Raw genomic sequence first — 19,708 nt, 5'->3', positions numbered from 1 at the left:
CTAATTTGATGTTAAATATTAGAAAGTATTCACAGAGGATCTGAGAACCTACAAACCAGTAAACCTCATGCTTAAATTGGGTGGATTAATTAAAAAAAAGTAGAAAGATTAGGTTAGTGGATGTGTTAGGTCAAATATAGATAAATATTATGCAAATATTGTGAAAGAATTGACTTCTGTAAAGTGGACCCTGATGAAGAGGGGGCTTAGACAAGCTAGTATTAGCCTACAACTGCTTGAAGGGAGATTACGAAGATGACAGAGCAACAGTCTTAGTAGTGTCTGGTCAGTTCTCATAGTGGTTAGAAATCACCTGTGGATTTCTACAGAGATCTCTGTGGGTGCCCACAGGGATCATTACAGTCATAAGTGTTTTGGAACACAGAGCGAAGGGTGGTAATAGTTTTTTTTCTGATACTGAGTTATTCATGGTAAAAGAAGAGAGGGCAGAGTTGAAAACTGCAGAAGAACCTTACCAGACTACGTCGCTACTAAAATGGTGGGTGACATTCAGGGTCAATACTTGCCAAATGTTTTGAGCTGGCCCTTGCCAGGCAAGAATGAGGTCTTGGGATTAGAAGCAGTAATTTCATGAAAAAAATCAGCTCAGTACTTAATAGCAGTCAAAAAGCAAATTTATGTCAGGAATAGCTGTGAAAAGATAGAGATGAAAATGTCATTATGCCAGTCTCTAAATCAATGGTGTGTGTGTGTCTTGAAGACAGTGTGCAGTTCTGGTTTCCCTATCTCAGAAAGAAGTAGAGTAGAAGTGGAGAAAGCTCAGAGAAGGGCAGCAAGAATGATCAAGGCATGGAACAGCTTCTGTGCAAAGAACAGCTAACTATAAACTAGATTTTCTAGGTTGCAAAAGAGACAGTAGCCAGATGATAATGCTAGAAGTCTACAAAATCATTAGGTGTGTGAGAAGCATGAATTCGAAATTACTGTTTAGTACCACCTTATGTTTTTAACAGAAGAACTATTGGGTAAGACAGGCAGGTAGCAGCTTGAAAGCAATGAAAGGAAATTACTCTTTGCCCAATATCTAAGTCAGTTCTGGAAGTGCTTGCTACAGGATGTTGTGCATGCTGCCTGGTTATAAAAAGCTACTGAGCACAGTTAGAGAAGAAAAATAAAAATCAGAGCTGACAAATACAAGGATACTACCTCTAGGTTAGGAAGCTATTTGCTGCAAAATGTAGAAAAGTTGAAGCATGTGTTCTTGGGGTGAGAAAAAAGTATATTTCTGTGCAATTACTCTGTTTTTTCCCAGTTCCCGAGGCCTCTGTTTTTCAGCTGCTCCTGGAGACAGGGGACTGGGTCAGACTGGATATTTAGTCTGAGACAGTGGGGTCCTTCGTTCAGGCCGAACACCCAGGCTGGCCCACTAGGGCCATTCATATGCACTGAGCATTTTATAAATAGTAAGGTTGCAGGATGTAGTCCCAGCAGAGAACCCTGGTAGACACAGTTAAAAAAAAAAAAATGCCAAGCTGTTATGTAATTTGAGGTCCTGTGCTGCACTCAGAGTTTTCCCTCAATGCAAGATGAATGTCTTTTAGCTTATTTTAGCATTTGATAAATTACAATTAAATTAGTCTTAATGTGTTCAGGCTGTTTCCCTGAGAGTTCAATTCCTAGTCCAAAATCTCACTTTTTTTCTGACTGTGTTCTCTGTACAGTCTGTACGGCCTGCCAAAGAGGGAGGAATAACTAGAATACCTTTTCTCACTACATTAGTCCTAGTGACACACATTTCTGTGTAGAGAGGGTAGATTTTCAGGGGAGAGATAAGCGAGAAGGAATGACAAAGCCTGGAGAGAGTTCAAAGAGAATGAGGAAAGAATGCTAAATTTGGAGATACTTCTGGGTTAGCGAATTTGCATGAGAGGCAAAATGTTAGAGTTATATTATGATGATTAAAAGAGAAAACATAAAGGCTGTAGAGGTGCATAATGACAGCAGCTAAAATGGTGAAAACCAATAATAGGTGCTGGAGAAGAGAAGTGAAGATTAGTGAAAAATGGGTAATTAAAAAAAGAAAAAGAAGGAATTGAATGGGAAGTTTTAAGTGAGAATGAGAAACTACTGGAGAAGGTTTTCAGCGTTAACAAAACATGAAATGAGGACAACACAACTGCAGGAGCTTAAGGAGCAGATACTGGGAATGAAAGAACCCAAGTCTGTGATTTTGATTCAGTGGTTCATGTACTTGATATGGATGCACATATGAAAGCAGTAGGGACTCCTTAAATTTGCTATACCAGTAGCTGAACTTCCCCAGGAAAGTTTTCAAGGGGTCTGCAGATCAAATAAGATGGGAGAGGATAAAAAGGTATCATGAGCTTAGAGAAAGCTTTTGCTCTTGGTAAAGAGGAATTTTGGTAAAATAGTAGCAGAAATAAGACTAAAGCAGCAGAAATGGGGACATAAAGGGATTCTAGGCAGCACAGCCCAAAATGGTGAAGACTAAGGTGACATGAATATTTCAAGCAATAATGTGCTGAAAGTCCTGAGGAAAGAGCAGCTTTTCTTGCAGGGGGTGCAAGGGCATGATTTTTAGATGGAGAATGGTAAGAATAAGAGCAGTTAAGGAAAAAAGGAGGAAGAAAAGAAATTGCTGTGCCAGCCGCTTCCCAAACAGCCTATTTCTCTGAGCTCATCAACAAGGGAGATTCCTTCCTCGTGCCCTTTCTGCCTGTGCATCTTCCTTGCCATTTGTGCACTGTGCAGGGAGGTTTGCCTTTGTGACCAAGCTTGGGGAATTGCAGCAAATGAAGCAGAACAATGAAAAGCTCATGATTATTTGTTGAATTTGTTTATGTTAAAATTTACCTGCATTGCTTCAAAGCAGTAATAGCAAGTTCAGGCTGGAATGAAGGAAATTAATGCTCTTTCAGGAGCTCCGTGCCTGGTATATAACGTAATTGCAGACCACTGAGCTGCAAAAAGGTTTGTACCAAAATGATGAATTGTGCTGTGCTTGACACTGCATATAAGGTGAAGGAGGATCAGAGAGGAATGGCTGCGGTCACTATGTCTAATGGAAAGATCCTTTGTTTCATAGTACAGGGAATAAGCCTCTTCCCATTAAAGCCTGTTAAGTCCCTAAGATTAATGGCATCTAGAAGCTGGATCTTAACACCTGGTGTGAAACTAAATGGTCTTTGATTTATACTTTTTAATCTCCTTTTTAGCCTTAAATATCTAACTAAGAATAAGGTTCTCTGTGCCCACCTGCCCACCCCTCCCCCCCCCCCCCCAAAAAAAAAACAACACACATTTGCTCTTCTTCCTGCCCTGGAATGCTGCCTTTAGGTATCCCAGATATCTCTCAATTGCCCTGACTCTCATGAGTTGCTTTCCCTCATCTAGATTGTTGAAAATGTCAAAGAATTTGCAGAAAAGGGCACTGTTTTTGAGACTTAGATGTCTCTGTTGCTGCAAGTTCTGTGCATATGTTTTACATTAATTGATTTTTGTACCTGCAGTGTGCATTAACACAGGGTGTATAATTTGTTTGCTATGGAAGCCCTTTTCTACAACAACACTGAAAGGAATTTGAGTTATTTTTCACTTGGCTTTGAGTTGCATCTTTATGAAATATTTTGTGGAATCCACTGTTGGAAAACATGCAAGATTGACACCTCTGGAAATTGAAATCCTTATTTATCCATGGACTAGATAGTGCAGCCTAGTTGGTATAAGCTCTATATCTTGGCAGTGTGATTCATGATGAACCTGCTGAGATGACCTCTGTTTCAGTTATTTATTATTTACAGAGCTCTGAAGATATGCAAATATTTTTGCACAGTGAGAGTGCCATGTTTCAATTTGTGCTTTCGTTTCTTTGTATATTTTATGTTTAGTACAGTATAAATACATGGTTATAGCTTTAAAAAGCAAAGGAGTATGAATTCCCCACTGAAGCGCCCATGTAAAAGAGATGTGCTTATCTGTAGTTGTATGATATCCCTAGAAACTGATATGGGTGTAGCGATCAAACTAATAAATGTTAAAATGTGATCTTTTATATTCAAGCAGGAAGCGATTAAAAAACTCAGATACATCATGGTGACTTTAGCAATACCGCTTGTCTATTAGGTCATTCATGCTAGGAGCCGCTTGCTGCGTTCCCATCTCTACTTTTGGGACTCTTTGGGAGCACACGAGTGCCCTCCTCTCTCGATGGTGAAGCATGCTGAGGTACAGCATAATCAGCTCACCATGTGAGATGATTTCTGTTCCTACTCTTTGCTAAGCTGCGTATCATTCATGGGATACAGGGTGATACGTATGGTGCTTGTGTCGTATTGCACCACTGCTGCATAAACTAACACGGTTTTCTACTCTGACTTGATCATTCTTCAACACCGCACCTACAATCAAAAGGCAGGTTTTAGTTGTACTTTTATATTTCTTTGTGAGATGTTTTGTTGTACTTCTGTTCTTTCTCATATCATTGACAAAAGCCACTTCAAGTTGTTAATTTTTTTCCCCGCAGTCGTTTTCCTTTACTTGCTATTCCTTCTAGACCTTTACGGCTGGACTGTTGTTCTGGAAGTAGATGTGACAGTGTGTCCTTCTGTAGTAATATACAAATGACATCAAAGCAGGGAGCTGATAAACAAAGGAAAATTTAACTGCAAAGAGATCATAGAAGAACAAAAAAAAATCAGGTTATAAGATACAAGAGAGCATGCTTAGTACTGCTGACATGCTGAGGGGAAAAAATATGAGAAAGGGAAGAAAATATTTTAGCGTTTTCTTTTTGTTTAAATGTATGCCCTCTCTTGCTGGACAAAAGAGTGGTTTGGTGGGCTCAGAAAAGAGCAGTAGGAGGCAGAGCCATCCTCCAGTGAGCCATGCTTTTCCCCACTGGGGAATCCAGGTCTGCAGTGCTTGCTGAAGGAAAGGGTGAATATGCCTTGGTTTGCAAGGGGACTAATGCATTCCCCTACTCTGAGCCGAAGTTGTCAGATTAGCAATCCATGTTTGCTTAGTGGAGAGAGTCCTTCATACGGGGGGATAGCTGGTTACCTGTGTTAAAGTAGATCAAGAAGGGATGGGAGCATCAGCTATCCCACAACAATGTACAGCATCTTTGGCAAGATTTCACAAGCTTTCTTATTTGGTTACACCCAGTACCTGCCATGATTCTGCCACATAACTCTGCATGATGGAAACTGCCTGGTCATGTCATTATCTGCCAAGGATCTGTAATGAAAGGGAGGTGAGAAACCTGTAAAAGTTTCCAGTAAACTGCTGGAGAACTGATTTTTTTTTTTCCCTAGTTTTCTCTTCAGTGCCTGTGCTTTTACATGGTAGTCTGCACTAAGTATTTTTTTCTCCCTGTCCCCTTGACTTGCCAGTTCACTGGAATCACTGCAACTTCTCAGGCATGCTTGAGCATTTGAACTCAGCGATTTCCAGGGACATGGGGTGCATCCCTCAGATTTTTCTCAACCCTGAAGCCATTTCTTGAGTCTATATCATTTTCCAGTCCTGAAGAGATGTGTACTTGAAAGGAGTTTCTCCAGCAGGATTGTCAGTGTGAAGATGCTTTGAAAGGATCCCATGAAAGGGGCACTTTGGGGTCTGTTGTCTTTTAAAATTGACCTGAGCAATGGCCTGTCTGCTTCTTTTGGAAGAGCTACTGGAGTGGTGGGGGGAGGAGTGTTACGCATGGTCATGCAGAGAGTTTTCTTCTGTCTTTTAACCCATCCTTCTCTGCAGTAACCACTTGCATCTAATGTAGCATGCCAAGTCTTTGAATACCTAAGTAAATGGAGAGAAGGATTGGCATGGCCTGTGGTGATTGCCCTGGCTGACAGGTCTGCAGCTCAGGGTGAGCTGAGGGAGCGGACTCAAGTTGCCATTCTCCTCGCTGTGTGTTGCAAGGAGATGTTTGCCTTCTGATGAGCACAACTTCCATCAGCCTTTTTTTTCCCCCTTCCTATATACAATGGCTATGGTGTTTTTAAAAGTGCTGCTGCTGGCTGGTTTCTGCTTGGGACAGGTCTCAAGGGAGAAAAAGATGCCAATCATGAGTGAGTGCAGAGTGCTCGCAATGTTCAACAGGGACGGAGACTTGTGGGTTGGGAGAAGATGAAGGGGTGAGCCAGGAAAGTGGAGGCCATACCGGTCTTTGTGGACTGTAGTCTGCAGGGGCACGTGGTCCTCCCAGGAGTGTGTGAAACTCAACTGTGGTGTGTCAGGGCCTGCACTGGTGTTGCGATCATTTCTTTGTCCTGGCGATTGGGAATCCTGGCTGTGCCGTGTGTATGGTGTGGTTTCATGAGGCATGTGAGATGCAAGGGTATGAAGATGTTGCAGGAAGTTGTGCAAATATGGGATGCAGGCTGTCTTATGTGGCCTCTGAAATTACATCTTGGTGGTCTCGGGCAACACTAAGAGCATTCTTGAATGTGTCTCATCCAGCCTTGCCTCATGGTGTGCTGGAGAGCTGGCAAAGAGGAAAATCTGGATGCAAGCAAAACAGCTGTTACTTCGCCTTTATTTTCCAAAAGTCTAAGGGAAGATGTAATTGTCCTGCATATTTCTATCTGTGAGCTCAAGGTGACTTTGACACACTTGCTTTTTGAATTTTAGACTCCTCAAAAGTCTATATTTTTCAGTGTATGCAATTTATGCATACTGCATGCTTATAAGATTCCAAAATGCTAAATGAAAAATGACGGCTACAAAGTTACAGAAATCTGAAGTGCTTTTGGATATAGTGGAGACATCAGTGACACTTCATGTAATTTAGTGTGTGACTGATTGAAACTGTCAACCACTGTGTTTTTTTCTGTTGCACTTCTCAGTTGAATGAGACATCCAAATGCAAAATCTAGTATGGAAGAATATCATGGGATTAGTGGGTCCCTTTTGGGCACTATGGCCCTTAAGTTAATGATGGGGTTAGAATGAACATTAAACAGTGCTTTCATTTATAATTGTGTGGGAAAACTTTTGCTGATATACAAAAAACTAAATCATCATCTTTGCAGTGGTAAGGGTGCAGAGCCAAGAAAAGTGAGCCAGTAGCCTATTCCTCCTAGGCTTTTTGTAGAATCACTGTAGAGACATTGGATGATTCAGTTCAGCTAAACATTCTCTGTAGGATGCTATTTCTGTTTCCTGTACAAAAGTTGAAAGAGGACTCAAGAAGTTTGGTGAGGTGAACAAGTGTTTTGAGTGCTTATCTTGATAGAAAAATTGCATATAAATAGATGGGGAGAAAAAGTCTTCCATAACATTGGTGTGGAAATGGGAGCTCTCAGCTTCCTCACCCATCCCTATCCTTCATGTCAGTCTGTTAACTCTGGCTGTCACTCACGCTGTTGCTGTAAACAGGAGCTATGTTGGGTGTTGATGGAAAGAAACAAATGAGAAGCTGGCCATCAGCTAGGAGTGGAGAGGAGGTGGGAGGCTGAAATGCAGCTGCAAAGGGTGCTGACTGGATTTGCCACATGAGGGTGTATTCTCTTTCATTGCATTTAAGTTAGTTGTGAACACCGTGAATTGCTGAAATTTGTTTAAGAACCACTGCTTGATAAAACTGTACCAAAGAGCTTCAGGACTGAACCCGCTATGAGAAGGATAAATTCTTCTGTACTATTTGTTTGAAGCAGACTGTCACAGCAGTCATTCCATGACATTTTGGAGCTCACACAGTAGTTCTTTTAAGTACTAGCTACTCAAACATAATCTTTATTTTGGAAGTTTGCCTGGTATTAATGTGCAGACTATCCACTGATAGCTTTGTTTTAGAAGTGCAATTTTGTCCTTTAGATTGGTCATTCTCATTTCAAAATGTGCTTATTTTAAGTCCATATGAAAGCTAATTCCTAAGTACTTTCAAGATTTTTTTTTTTATGTAGTGACTTACTACGTGATACAAACCTTTTTTCTGGCTTTATGTTTACTGTTTTTAGCGGGATATTAAAAAATATCAACTATTTGAAGCTCCTGTATTACGGTCTTTCTTCTGCCTTCTTTTGCATCCATATAAGAGAACATTCTGACATAATATCCTGTACAATTTGCAAATAGAAAAAAGTGTGCCTGGATGGCTCCAGTGATGATCAGTGATGTGATGATCTTCTGTCTTAGTTACTCAGTATGTACAGCTTCAATCTGTGTGTTGCCTTTTCCCAGTTTATCTAGAATACAACAGCTAAACTTGCGTTACTTCCATACTATCTCTTTTCTACCTGCTCAAAATTACTTTTATGCATCTTCAGGATCTTACACAAATTTTCATCCAGCTCTAACCTTCATCTTCTTTGTTCTCCCCTCGGCTAATTAAAATTGCCCTCTATCCAGCTAAATGTTTTCTCGTGGTCATCTTGGTGCATTGTCCTCTGCTGCATGGACCTCCTCACAGTCCCAGACTACTGCCCTCTGTTCAGTCAAATCATGTTTAAACTTGCTGCCAATACAAGAAGGTTTATAGTAATGTGAGAGGAAAAGGAAGAATGTTTTGGTAGAAAACAAAGTGCATGGCCAGCTTTCAAATCGTGAGCTTCTGTAATTTAAGAGTAATTTTTGTTTTATGTATTATGAAGCGTCACTGCACCGCTAATGCGAAAGAAGTAATAGTTGCAGCTTTACTAGTAATAGTGACTATGATCTGGCATAGGTTCTTGATTCCTAGTGGAGAAACTTCAAAGTTCGCTTTTTCTGTGGGTCGAAAAAATAGCAGATGCCTCTGAACATACGCTGTATTATGTAGGGAGCACAGATGCCTTTTTTTACTAGAAGATAATAAGTAGCAATAAATAGCAAGTAGGAGGAACCATTGCAGTGGTTCCTCTCTAGATTTACTGCCCTTCTACAAAAATATTTAGTTAATTATGTGAAATAAACCTGTAATTTGAAACAAAGGAAAAAGCAATGCCATATGCATATGCCTGCAAATATAGTAAAAATGTTAAAAAATATATTAATTTTCTGGTCATTGTTTTTCTTAAGAATCTCTGCTAAATGAGGTGGAGAGCCATGCTTTTGTTATTTACGCCTTAAATCTTAATATAAGATTTTTCATGAGAGACTTTCATGTATTGAGGTGTAGAAATATGTAGTATAGCATCTTAATTTGGGGACAGCATAACTAAAAGTACATATAGCCTTCAAATTGTTGTCCTCAGCTTTACATATTATTTTTTTCTCTCAAGAGTGTGCCAGAGACATTTAGAACACATATGTGTAAGAGCCATTAACAGCATTGCTGGATAGATGGAAAGAAGCTTCTGAAACTTCACTTTTTACCACGTTTTGTGAAGGTTAACAGTGTGAGAAAGTCCAGTTGATAAGGACATGAGTGTTCATGTTGAGGCCTTTGCTGACTCGGCTGTAACCAAAAGAAGCCTTTCCAAACCGTAGGGCTTCCTAATTAATTGTTTGAAGGAGTATTCACGAAAAAATGCAGTGCGCTGGCTACTCTGGACACAGTTTCTCTGTATGGTCACAGCACACGTACTTTGTAAAAAGCCATGCAGAGGATTCTTCTTGCCTTAGCAGTCAGGTATGTGTATTCACTTTTCACTAGGCTTTATGAATAATAGATAAATACTGACTTGTATGCACCAAAAGTTCATAAAACACAACCTGTGAACATTACATGGTGCAGAGTTCAGATCTTTGCAGAACATAAGATGGGCTGTGCTTGGCTGGAGATCCACCTAGCCCAGCATCTGGTCTCCAATATAAGACAACAGCATGTGTTTAGGGAAGTGTATAAGAACCAGGCAAGCATCTAGGGTTACTTTTCCCAAATGTGTTTCCCATATCAGGTCCAGGATGTTCAGGAGTTTCACTTTGCCAGATAGGAGTGTCTAGGTATCAAATAACCATCAGTGGATCCATTTTCTATGGTGCTGCCAAGTCCTTGGTTGGAGCTATGCAAGCTTTTAAAATCAATAGGATCCAGTGGGAAGGACTGGCTGCTGACCTGCTATTACTCACAACAACTGCGAGTGTTATACAGCCAAATGAGCTTACAAGAGAGAGTTTTTTTTTTTTTTTTTTTTTTTTTTTTTTTTAAACTACAGAACAACCTGTGTTGCATGCCATCCTGATGGTCTTGCCTATGCTTTGGGCCCTGAGAAAAGGTGCTCGGTTTGCCAGTAATGCGATCAGCTGAAAAAGGAGCAGGCAGATGTGACGGAGAGAGACAGGTGAAGATGAAATACAGGGATGTTTGTGTGGACCTTTGAATTGCTACGATTCTTCCCCCTCCCTTTCCTTCTCCTGCATTTGTTGTCGCTTCTGCCCTCTTCTGGCTCGTTTTCCCTCTCTTTATTTCTTCCCTTTGGCTTCGAACTCTGATTCTTCTTTCTCCACTTTTCAGGCCTGTATTTCTGGTATTTACCATTTAATCTTCTCCCATTAGAGCTATTCTGTGAAGGAGAGCGAAGCCTGGGGTAACTCTTGGTCTGATGAGGAGAATGCCTCCGTCCATCTTCTCGGCGTGCCCTCGTGTTGCCAGAAGCGGTGACTTCGTGGGTGCCCTGGGGCCCTAGTGATGTGCGGGGAAGGGGCTCCGGAGGGATTGGCAGGGGGACGTGGGCATTTGAGGCCTGGGAGCACCGAGGCAGAGAAGGAGCTTTGGTGACAGGTTCTTCTTCTTATGAATTGTCACTGTGGGCTGCAGATACCAGCAGGCTCTTGGCAGAACGTCGCTACGAGTTCAAGGATTGATTTTTGGCTGCGTTAATCGATGATGGCCGACGGGCGGCCGTCTCGTGCAAATCTCTGCGTTTGTGCCACTGCGGAGATGAACGGCGCTATTAAAAAAGCCGAAGGAGCTTGGTGACCAGTTTGGCAATTGGGGCTGCCCCTCGCTTTATGGGACTGCGAATTGGAAGGAGCCAGCCTGGCGTGGCAGCCCCACAGGCTGCAGCAGCGGGGTGCAGCGGCGGGACGCTGTGCTGCATGTTTGGCTGTTTTCCCTGAAACAGAAGTGCTGTATCCGCCACTCTCATCTCCGTCTCCGAGCTATTGCTGTGATAGAATTGTGTGTCTGAATGATGTGCAAATTGTTTTTCTAAAGCTAGATTAAATGCGGGATTTATCTCAAAGTAATTATGTTGTGACGAGGTATGGTTTTTATCTGCGTATTTGACAGAAATACAGGATTAATCACTATGGTAAGAATGACTGTTTTTTTGGTAACAAGTATAAATGTGTTCTGGTATCTATTCAGCTTGTGTATACATATTATTAGGAGAGCAGTGACTAAAAAAAAATCACGGTTCCTCTGTGAGAAAAGTGAAATGTAAACGTTTTTGTTACCCAACATTTGCATTTCTCTCTGGAACAGAAAGGAATACTTTTATTTTAGATGGTTGTGGCCCAGCTGTCCCCTCCGCCGTGTCCCAGCCAGGTCCCATGGTGTGTCCTCAGCGTTGTCGCCAGCAGTGGGAACTGAGAGCATAGGCATCTCCTCAGGTCTTGGCTGTGTGTCTGGTAGCCACCCCACACGTGGTAAGAAATACTGTTTTCCTTGAAAATTCTGGTTTTGGCAAGTCCTAGTCCTCTTCCCCTCCACCTTGGAAAGGTATCTGTTAGGTAGGGGTGCTGTCAGTGCCTTCTTATAGTTTCTGTTCTCTAGCACTCCTCCTCTCGATTGGTTTATATAAACTTGAGGAGTTTGTCCTAAGGGATCGAGCCATTGCAAAAAATAGTCACCGAGCTACGTCCTCACAGCGTTCGTGTGCTTCCGTTCTGTAACGGCGCGACTGTCTGTGCTCTGCGTTGGGGTTTGCAGGCGGGTTTATTAACTACGCACAGTGCCATGGGCTTGTTGGCTGAAGAGAAAACAAGAATCCTCCCTGTCCGCCACATCGCGTTAAAGGATCAGTAGCAGCAAGTAAATGTTCTGCTCTTTAGACAGAGTTGTGAAAAGGTACCGCTAGCAGTACAGTGGACAAACAAAGTATGTGTAAGAAAACTGGTAAGATTAAAGATGAGATAATTATTGGTAACTATTTTACGGTGTGCACACTAATAGTATGGAGCAACTTATTTGTTTTGATTCATAATTCTGTTCTAATGCAACAGTACAATGTGTAGTCTGTATCATTTGTTAAACAATTAGTTATCTTTGTGCACGAGCATGAAACAGAAGTGTGTTGTTCAAAGAAGGTACTTAGTATGAGTAAAATTTTATCAAACTGATCTGTCTTACAATCTGAATTTTTTTGCAAGTAGTTGGTTTTTGGAATATGACAAAATATATTAATGCGCACTGCAGTCTTATTAAATGTTGGATGCATACTGTTCATTAATGGCCAGCTTAATTTCAGAAAGAAATATACGATCTGCCATCATGTAAGCATGTGCAGCCCTGAGAGAGTTGCCTCTTCATGTTTGAATGTTGTTCCCCCTTGCTTAGTCAGGCCTCAAATACTTAATGAGCCTGTTTCATTCTAAAAAGTTTTTCATTTTGAAGGAAGATGAGATAAATAAGTGATGAAAGATAATCCAAAGGGGGGCACCAGGCAATGGGTATTGCAGAGAGGATTGTCTAGGAGAATAAACGTCAAATCTTGTTTTTGTATACCTGCAGCTCATTCTTTTGGTGTGGAACAAAGCACAAAGGGGAAGAGAAATGGCTCTCCCATGGCAGGTTACAGCCGCAGCGTCCGCTAGAGTGCACACTGATGCGCGTGGAAAGAAACCCTGGACCCACTTGTGAGGCACATATTCAGGACCGTTCGAGGCATCTTCTAACCATGCCAAACTTCTCTGTTTGCATGTTCATTTTGACACAAGTTCACTTGGTCATTTAGTGGAAATTACTGTTAAACCACTACTTACAGTATCAACAGAGATAATTATTTGAAATCGTTGTTGCTGCTGGATGGCTACAGTTCATATGGCAACTTTTTTTATAGAGCAACTTACTTAAATAAAAAAATAGCCACTGTAGTTTATATTCACAGGTAAACTGTAATTCAAAGAGTGTGGTTTTTTTTAACTGACCTAGAAATATTCATGGCCTGATTATTTCATTTTGAATGTATTGCTTCAGCACCTGGAGAGAATAATGTCTAATGAATCTGCTTGGACCTACCAGTCACAGCTACGTGCCTTGTATGCTTAGCTGTTCTTTTTTTTTTCTTTTTAGCAATAGGCATCTCTTGTTGGCTCAATTAAATAGAAAACCTTGAATAAGATCTTTTCAAATGCTTGTATAAATATTACTTTCATGGAAATAATACTGTTACCTAATGGGCTTCATTCACCTTCACATTTCTTCTAGGCAAACTAGATCCAAAAAAATAATTGAGGAAAAGAGAGTAAGCACACAAGTCCCTCTACGTATAGAAATAAAATAATAAAGCTGAACCTGTATGGAAATATATTAAATTCTATATTTTTTTTAATTTTTGCATATTCAGATAATATTATGGGCTTGTAACTTGTCAGACATCTGATAAAAATTTGTTCTAGAAAAACTATACAAATAATGTAGTTCTTATGCGCTAGCTCCTAAAAGTATAGCAATAGTTAAAAAGAATGTCAGCGTAACTCTTATTGTTCTGTTCCTCTGAGAGAGATTTGTATGTGGAAACTGTACAAGGAAACTAACCTAAACTTTTTATCTTTAGGGTTCTCCTGGCTTTTAAGTCTTATGCCTCAGGCTAAGCATGGCTTCCTAGCACAATAGTCTTAGTAAGGAGAAAGGGTGAATTCAGGAGAGACCCTTATGCCTGCTTTAAGACTTTTGAGTTTCAGGAGCCCTGTTTCAGAGCTGTGTGGGTGCACTGAGTTCAGGTGCTGTCTGCACAGGCTCTTTCTTACCACCAGTACTTCAGGCAGGGAGGGAACTTGTGCAGAAGTCTTCAGTCAAGGATGAGTAAACGGGAGCAATCTACGCCCTGCAAAATCTGCGGAGAAAGAGAGTGCTTTTCTAGGTGTCTGTCTGTACTGGGGGTACATGTCTGTGAGCACAGATAGTTGGAGGGTGGGGTTTTTTTGCGTGTATGTGTATGTGTGTGTGGTTTTTTGTGTGTGTTTTTTTGCTCTAGGAGTATCTTAGGTGCAGACTCCAGACTTTTCCTTTCTCCTTCTGTGCATACTGTACAGTAATGAAGTGTTCAGTGTGTTCCTGTTCCTCCTAGCTGCTCAGCTGACTTAAAACTTTTCCTTTCCTTATGAGAGAATGCGTGATGAAGTTGCTATCTGTGAACTTGATTTACTGTTCTCTTGTTTAGTTAGGGACTCTGAAGCCCCTGCTCTGCCTAGTTGCAAGTGAGCTTCTCCTTGCAGTTATCCACAACATGTATGCACATTTAAACAGGCAGAGGTTGAGGGAGAAAGATCAGCTACTTACCTGTTGCTCTTTTTCTTTGAGATGTATTATCAGGAAGTGCCTTCACATCCATTTTCCTCTCTCCTTCAAAGTCTAGTCTTCTCTTTGGACCTTTTCATTGAGAGAAAGAAGTGTTTGCTGCCTCCGTTCTTACCATGTGAGATGCATGCAGGGGGAGAAGGGGTACATCTGGGTTTAAAAGTTCTTTGTCCCCCAAATTCCCCTACAGTGTGACAAAACACCTAAACGACATATTTAACACCAACAGTAACAGCTAAATAACCTGTCCTTCCCAAGGGTGCTGTTTGGATTTAGTGGTTTAGTTCTGAGAAAAGGTATTTTTGTGAAGATGTTCATGTCTTCAGCTATTGACTGAGTTCTCCTGTACACAGGGGCAGGTGGGGAGAAATCCGCTCGTAATGCATGCGATATGCAAGACATCAAATCTATGAATGTTTAAATCTTAGCACTTACTAATATCATGAGTAGCCCCATTAAAGTCAATAACTTTTTTGTAATGGAAACCAAGGCATCCATAAATATCTACAGATCTAGTACCTGGATGAAGATAAATAGTCCTTCTTTTTTTTTTTTTTTTTCCTTTTTCCCAGAGGGTTCTCCATTTTTAGTGCATTCTTGGTAGAACTATTTCTTGAGACTTGGCTGGGATATAGGAGCCTGACTGGGAGATGCTTCATTTACAATCAGGGAAACAGAAGGCTGAGCTCCCAGTACAAATATTTAATTTAATTCCTGTTCATTTTCTTTCCAGTATGTTCATAAATATTTACGTGTCTTTCTGAGACTTTACAAGTTAAAAGAAATAAATTGCTGTTTCTTCAGTGTAAATGCACTGTATTCCTAAGTGTTGGAATAGCCCCTACTGCACTATGTGCAAGAAAAACAGCTTTTGAGAGTCTGTGATGTGGTATTTGTCCTTCGTTGTGCATCCTAAATACAGGTAAATAGTCTTATGGAAACCTGGGTTAGAACTACCTGGCAGTAATATACTGGTACTATCTGTACGTTAGTAATATCCTTTCGTTCTGATATAGCCCACGTAAACTGGTTGAATTTGGATGAGAATGGTACATAATGCTTGAAATGCCATCCTTGCAGAAAATGAACTGCAGAAACACTGGAACAGGAGCTTTATGCCCCTATATACATGAGTGCCCAGAATTTCTATGAGCAGATACTGCCGGCTGTGAGCCACAAGCAATTTATAGGGACAAATTCACATTGGAACATGGCATCATAAGACATGCTACTTAGAAAGGTAGCAACTTGAATTTAACTGACAAAAAGCATCCCCCTCGCCTTTTTCTTGGAAACTTAAGCAAATTTAGCAGAGAAATTAAATTTGTCTACTGCTCGGATGTATTATCTCTGTCATCTATTTGTTTTGACTTAAATTAATAAGGATTAGATGTGTCCAATGCTTAGATGAAAAGCTTTTACAGGAAGAAAATATGTAGTAGTAAGAGAGGAGCAGTTCATCTTATGTCACTCTTTTCTGTAAGTAGCCTAGGCAGTTGCTACAGCATGTTATGGAGCAATGTTTTACTGCTCATGCTGCTTTCTAAGTGTAGTTTTTAAAACCCAATGGTCTTACTGTGGAGTATTTATTGATTAACAGTCCTTTGTTTGTGTTTAGGTTGTTAGCTTTACACAAATAGAAAGTTTCCACCTTATTAAACAACGTAGTGGAATTTGGTGAGATCAAACATATTAGGAGTCAGTATTGCTGATTATTTTTTCCTGAATGGCTCCATTAAGTTGCAGAATGACATTTCTGCCATTACTGAGTTATCTGAAGTCTCCAGTCTTCCTGTCCTAAAAGGCAGCGATGTCTCATAAACAGTGTGCTATCAACATGCAACCGCATGGGACTTGGTCAAGCTGCCTGTGGCAAAGTGTTTTGAGTCACACCATTAGGTTGCTACTGCTTGGAATGTTTACTATGATAAATCTAAGGGAATTTTATTGGAACTCGTATCATTTTGGCACCGTGAATATTCTGCTACTTACAAAATAAGTGTCTGGTTATTGGATGTTTCAGAAAGTTAGGGAGATGAGACTTCATCAACTTTATTCTGGTACTGAATGAATACGATTACTATTTTGGTGATTGTTGTCTAGTTTTTACTAGAAAGGAGTCTCCAAAATTAGAACCTGGTTGCAATAGGCAACCTTTTCATCAGTCTCAGCAAGCAGGTAGGCGTTAAGCAAATGTCAGAACCACAGCGACTCACTTCTGTAAAACCAGAAGTATGTCAAGAGCATTGAGGTGAGCTTTGCCCTACTGCTTCTGTGCTGTACGTGCTTTATGGATAGGCAGCTGATACATCCTGTAAGGCTGTTCCTTTGGCAAAATGGTCAGTAACATGAAAGACCAATTCCTGTCCTCCCTTATACTCACAAGGAGTCAAATACTCTTCTTTTGTCTGTGAGGAAGGTAGAATGAGGCGCAGTGGATCCAAGTGAACATGGAACAGTGATGGTTTGTTGGCATTCTCCGATGCATTACGTTGGGTTTGGTCTCCTGTTGTCAAGTGAGTGTCTGGATGGGGGGAACCTACTCCAAGATTTGGAACTGCAATAACAAGCATGATGTGATGTGATTGAGACCTGATTCCTCCTGGAGTGTCTCCGTGGAGTTCGGGTACGTGGTGACTGGACAGGCCATCAACCTTCTTGATTGCCTTCTCAGATAGAAGCCCACAGGTGTTCTTTGGTTGTTAAACTAACAGAGTTTGAGACGACTGAAGCCCAGTTATGTTCTACAGAAAAAGCATAATATGTCTTCATGCCTCTGTAATGGAAACTGTATGTCTGCTGCTGTTCTTTGAAGTTACTGGCAAAATTATTCCTGTCGATGCAGATTTTTGTTTTTCTAGCTGCATCCTTAGGTTTCAGTGTCTTAAGTGGAAGTAGCTTTGGCAAAAATGTCTTAGTGAAAGACAAAACAAGTACTCTGAACAGGTTATTTTTTAGCAACAACTTGGTTAGAGCCTTTTAAAGGTCTTCATTTTGGGGATGAATTCTACTTTAAAAAGCACTGTTTCATTAGCTGTATCTTCAAAATAATAATAAAAAAAAGCTATGGTATATTATCTTTCCTCCATCCTCAAGTACGTCACAATTACAAAAGGAAACATAAAAAAAGAAAAAAAAAAGAAGGGATGAATAACAGTTTTTCAATGCTGCTGGGCAATAAAAAGAAATAATCATTCCCAATGTATGCAACTGATGGTAAATTTATGAAGTAATTGTAGAAGCAGCTGATATCAGACTTTTGAGGAGTCAAATTCTACATAGAGAGAAAATGAAAATTTATTTTCATTTTAAAACATAAAGAATTGCCTTTTTTTTTCCCCTCCCCTGTGGCAGTTACTCTAGTGATTGTGCAAATTTCTTTGAATTCTCCAGGTGCTTTTCACACATGAGTTCAAGAAGACTTCCTAGTTAGAAGAAGTGATTGCTTTGGAGGACAGCATGACCACCATGAAAGGAAGCTGCCTCCTTGCACTGCTGCTGGCAGAACTTGGGGTATTAGGTATACTGGAGTCAACAACAACAGAAGATACCCATTGCCACAGAGCTGAGCACCCAGTTATTGCATACAAAGGTATGGAGTAAATGCAACAAATGTCTTTTCCTCTTGCTAACAAATTTTCCTTAAATAGGCTAAGGATTGTGTAGTTTCATTCCTGGAAACTTCTGTTTGTACTGTAAAGTGGTATGAAAAAATTTGCATGCAGTGATGTTACAGAATCATGTTGATTATGTTCCATACAGGTTAAACACAAGTTTACAAAGTTTGCTTACAATCTGGTGCTGAATGTGTCAGGGAGATGGATCATTTATTTTCCTCTGCAATTAAAATACAGAATTAGGATCATACTCTAATGAGATAGTCCAGGTTGGAAGAAAACCTCAGGTCATTGAGTCCAACCTGCTGCTTAAAGCAGAGCTAGCTGTGAGATCAGACAAGGCTGCTCAGGGCTTTATGGAGTCTGGTCTTGAAAACCTCCAAGGACGGAGACTGCACAACCTCTCTGGGCAACCACAGCTTGACTGTCCTCATCGCGGAGAAATTTTTTTCCTTATAGCTAGTCTGAACCTTGTGTTTCAACTTTGGCTAGGTGTCTCTTGTCCTCCTGTCATGTACCACTGTGAAAATCTTGTTTTCATCTTCTTGATAACCTCATAGGTTTTGGAAACTGCTATTAGGTCCCCCTCACAGCCTTCTCTTCTCTAGACTGAACAAGTCCAATTCCTCCACCCTCTCCTTATACCTTAGGTGCTCCAGAACTGAACTCACTTCAGTGTATCAACACCCTTCTTGTAGTAGGAAGCCCAAAACTGGATGCATTATCCTAGATACTTCTAGTGATTTTATAATCTCTCCCCTTGATCCTGTTTCTTTGAACAGGCCATGCTCCTGTTAATACAGCCCACGATGCTGTTGGCCTTCTCTACTGCAAGGCCACACTCATGCTTGCTGTCTCATGTTCAGCTTGCTGTCTGCCAAGACACCCAAGTCCTTTCAGTAGAGCTGCTCCCTAGCCAGTCAGTCAGTGCACCCTGTCACCTCTTTCAGGTCATTGATGAAGATGTTAAACAGGACAGGTTCAAGGATTGATCCCTGTGATACTCCACTTGTTACCAGCATTTAGGTAGAGTACAGCCCATGAAACATTTATTCATCCAGCCAGCTTTTTACCTATCTGGTTGTCTATTTGTACAGACAAACTGTAACATCCTAACTTGCATACAAAAATATCTTGGGAGGCAGTGTTGAGCATCTCACTGAAGTCGAGATAAATGACATCCACCGCTCCTTTTATCCTCCTGACACTGCTCCTGCCATTTTATTACAGAAAGCAATCAGGTTGGCTGGGCATGATTTACCCTTGGTAAATCCATGCTGACTGTTCCCAGTCACCTTCTCCTTCATATGTCCATAAAAGTGCGTTCCAAGAGAACTAATTCCATGACTTTCTCAGGAACTGAAGTGAGACTGACTGGCATGTAGTTCCCACATTTGTTTTCCTGCAGTCACTGGAGACCTCTCTTGACTTTGTGGAGATGGAGAGTGGCCACTTCTCTCAAAATCCATGAGTGGAGCCTGACTGGCCCCATGGATTTGTATGGACTGAGTTCGTGCAAGTCATCCCTGACTCAATACACTGCCACTGCTGGCAGTTCTTGAACCCTCGCACTAAACACATTGTGAGTGGTCTGGGAAACCTTGTTGGTGAGGTACCTCAGCCTTATCTGTGTCTGCTAGCACTCTATCACCTACCCACAGCCTTATCTGTGTCTGCTAGCACTCTATCACCTACCCAGTTCAGCAGTACTCATGTTTTCCTTGTT

General features: G+C 40.9%; 1 protein-coding gene across 7 annotated transcripts in view; it reads left to right on the top strand.

Annotated features, from left to right (window-relative positions):
* Positions 1-19,708, top strand: part of SEMA5A (semaphorin 5A) — a 315,605-nt gene that overhangs the window by 73,027 nt on the left and 222,870 nt on the right. For 6 of the 7 annotated variants that reach the window (XM_064506843.1, XM_064506838.1, XM_064506837.1 and 3 more), the window contains one exon: positions 17,759-17,957. In XM_064506843.1, the coding sequence (XP_064362913.1) occupies positions 17,825-17,957 (133 nt within the window). In that variant the 5' untranslated portion in view covers positions 17,759-17,824. Of the gene's footprint in view, positions 1-11,350; positions 11,494-17,758; positions 17,958-19,708 lie in introns of all 7 variants that reach the window. The other variant, XM_064506844.1, reaches the window with a different exon arrangement.

Source organism: Dromaius novaehollandiae, chromosome 2, assembly GCF_036370855.1.
Source record: "Dromaius novaehollandiae isolate bDroNov1 chromosome 2, bDroNov1.hap1, whole genome shotgun sequence".
Classification (NCBI taxonomy): Eukaryota; Metazoa; Chordata; class Aves; order Casuariiformes; family Dromaiidae; genus Dromaius; species Dromaius novaehollandiae.
This window is presented reverse-complemented; position numbering and strand designations above follow the sequence as displayed.